Consider the following 2234-nt stretch of genomic DNA (forward strand, 5'->3'; position numbering starts at 1 on the left):
ATTTAGCCCTTTACAGATTTGTCATCTGACTCCTGTTAAAAATTGTAAACACTGATCACACATTCGTCCTGCAATATATTGTTAGAATAAAATATAGTTTTAAAAAAGGCTAATGTTCAGTTCTTTTCCCCACAGGCGCGCGATTCCACGCGTGGCTCTCTGCGAGTTCGACGGAGACAAGTGTTTATTTAGGGGAGAGACTTGCTGTTCAATAACATGTTGATCGGGCCAGCACCCCAATGAATTTTATTGACACTGATCTTTGGCACAAAAAGGCGCCTGGGGAAATCACGGGTAGTGGCCCCACGCAGCCAGGCCCCGGGCCCGCTGATGAATCTAAAATCAATGCCCTCATTTTGCCTGCGTTTCAAAAGTACATGAAAGGCATTTTTTTAAGAAAAAGGTGTGTGGAGTTCATGGTTGCTTTCCTATTCCCACCCTTGCCTTTATTTTTTCTACTTTCCAGCTTTGTAATATTTTTATGTCTTATTGATCGCTGTCTTTTGAAGCGGGGTGAGTCGACAGTAATGTGACAAGAGGACCATAAAATGACCATCAGAAAAATTCTCACTCAGATCGTGGAAATATGGATAGATGATCAAACAATAAAGTCTTTATTTAATTTCCAATCAGCTCGATTATCTGGGAATAAACCACCTGGTTCGCTCCGGAGGACCCGAACACCCTTTTTTTTTCTCCCCACCGCAGACCTCAGGTGTCCCACCTGTCGGGTCAGAAATGGGACACCTGTTGGGGTCTGGCTGGACTGGGGAGCGGCATGTGCGCCCTGCTCCCATGTCTGTCGCCCCTCTCGCTCCCTGTGCGTCCTCCGCGCGCCCGTGACGTCTGCGGGCGGCTGGTGTGAGGTGACACAGCACACGCGCACAACATCTGCTCGTGCCATTCTCCAACAACGAGCTCTCATTACGGATTCATAACGTCTCCGGGCAAAAAAAGAGACGCCTGGGAAATGTCTGACTGAAGGGGAGATGKTTTTTTTAAAGGGAACATCGGCAACTTTTAGCGTCACGTGTTTTATAACAATTTAGCCCTTCTGAAGTCCGGCCACCCCTGTCTGCTTGCTGCAATAAATTAAATCATTACCTATTTCCTGCTTGTTAACTGAGGAGGCCCTTCAGCCTTGCTGGGCTGCTTCACTCTGACCGCTTCACTTCAAACTCTCTTGCTTCGTTCTTTAGTTTTGCGCACATCTCAAAGTTGTGACCGTGTCTCACCTTGGCCCGAAGTGTACCGGGAGAAACTTCCGCTGCTTTGACAACTTGATCCCGAATGTTCCAGCAGCATTTTTCTAAGCTGCTCCAAATGAAAAAAATAAAAAAAGGGCGCAAAACTTCCTATAAAAAAAGAAGCTTTAGTGCGTATTTTTATCCTCCTGACAGCGCTCTGTCCAAAGTCACAGCAATGTCTTCATCGAGTTGTTTGTCTTTGATGCCTCATCAATAAGCCCGGGATGAGAGGAGAGGAGGGTGGCAGTAAGGGGTGGGAAAGATGTTGTGAGCCTGCACGCGCTTCTCTTTACCAATGAAAACACCCGCTGCCTCTGTCCAGGGTGCTGAAAGGGGAGTTTCTCCTAAACTGACTGCTCCATCACCACCCGTGTCTATCTTTAAATCTCTCTCTCTCTCTCTCTCTCTCTCTCTCTCTCTCTCTCTCTCTCTCTCTGTGCTCTTCACCATCCAACTCTTGCCCTCTCCCCTCCCTCCCTGCTGATCTTTGTTGCACGTGTCTGTCTTTGAAAGGCGCACAATGGGGCAATTGGACATTGTTGTCACGCGTTTCCATCGCTGCGTCGCTCTTTTGTCCGGTTAAAAACAAACCTGGATGACTTGAAGCATCAGACTGGATAGAACGAACGCCCCCTTATCTTGGCCTGTATATGATCAGCTTTACTGGCAATAATGACTCCATTGGCATGCGTTTTTTTTTCAGTAGCCGGATCAGTCAGATAGAAAGAGGTGGAGAACTGCTGTGTTATAGTATAAAACAAAAACAAAAACAATACTGAGCCTCTTATTTTTGGCAGGGTGCCACATCCTAATAATTTGGTGCAGCTTTGATTCAATTTACATGCCTGGCCCACAAGCGGTGTAAGCCAATTAACAACTGGTGTGTTCATTATAAGTCCACCATAGGCAATTAGATAGGGGAAAAAAACAAATTCTAAATCGTTTCATCATCATTCCAGCCATCCTGCTCATCCTTTTCATGATTTT

General features: G+C 46.2%; 1 protein-coding gene across 1 annotated transcript in view; it reads right to left on the reverse strand.

Annotated features, from left to right (window-relative positions):
* The window catches only part of lhx3 (LIM homeobox 3), an 8897-nt gene extending 7286 nt beyond the window's left edge, over window positions 1-1611 (reverse strand). Inside the window, exon 1 of the mRNA XM_014009379.1 lies at window positions 1236-1611. Within this exon, the coding sequence (XP_013864833.1) occupies window positions 1236-1305 (70 nt within the window). The 5' untranslated portion in view covers window positions 1306-1611. The remainder of the gene's footprint in view (window positions 1-1235) is intronic.
* Between the last annotated feature and the right edge of the window lie 623 nt (window positions 1612-2234).

Source organism: Austrofundulus limnaeus, unplaced genomic scaffold (assembly GCF_001266775.1).
Source record: "Austrofundulus limnaeus strain Quisiro unplaced genomic scaffold, Austrofundulus_limnaeus-1.0 Scaffold57, whole genome shotgun sequence".
In the NCBI taxonomy this organism is placed as follows: Eukaryota; Metazoa; Chordata; class Actinopteri; order Cyprinodontiformes; family Rivulidae; genus Austrofundulus; species Austrofundulus limnaeus.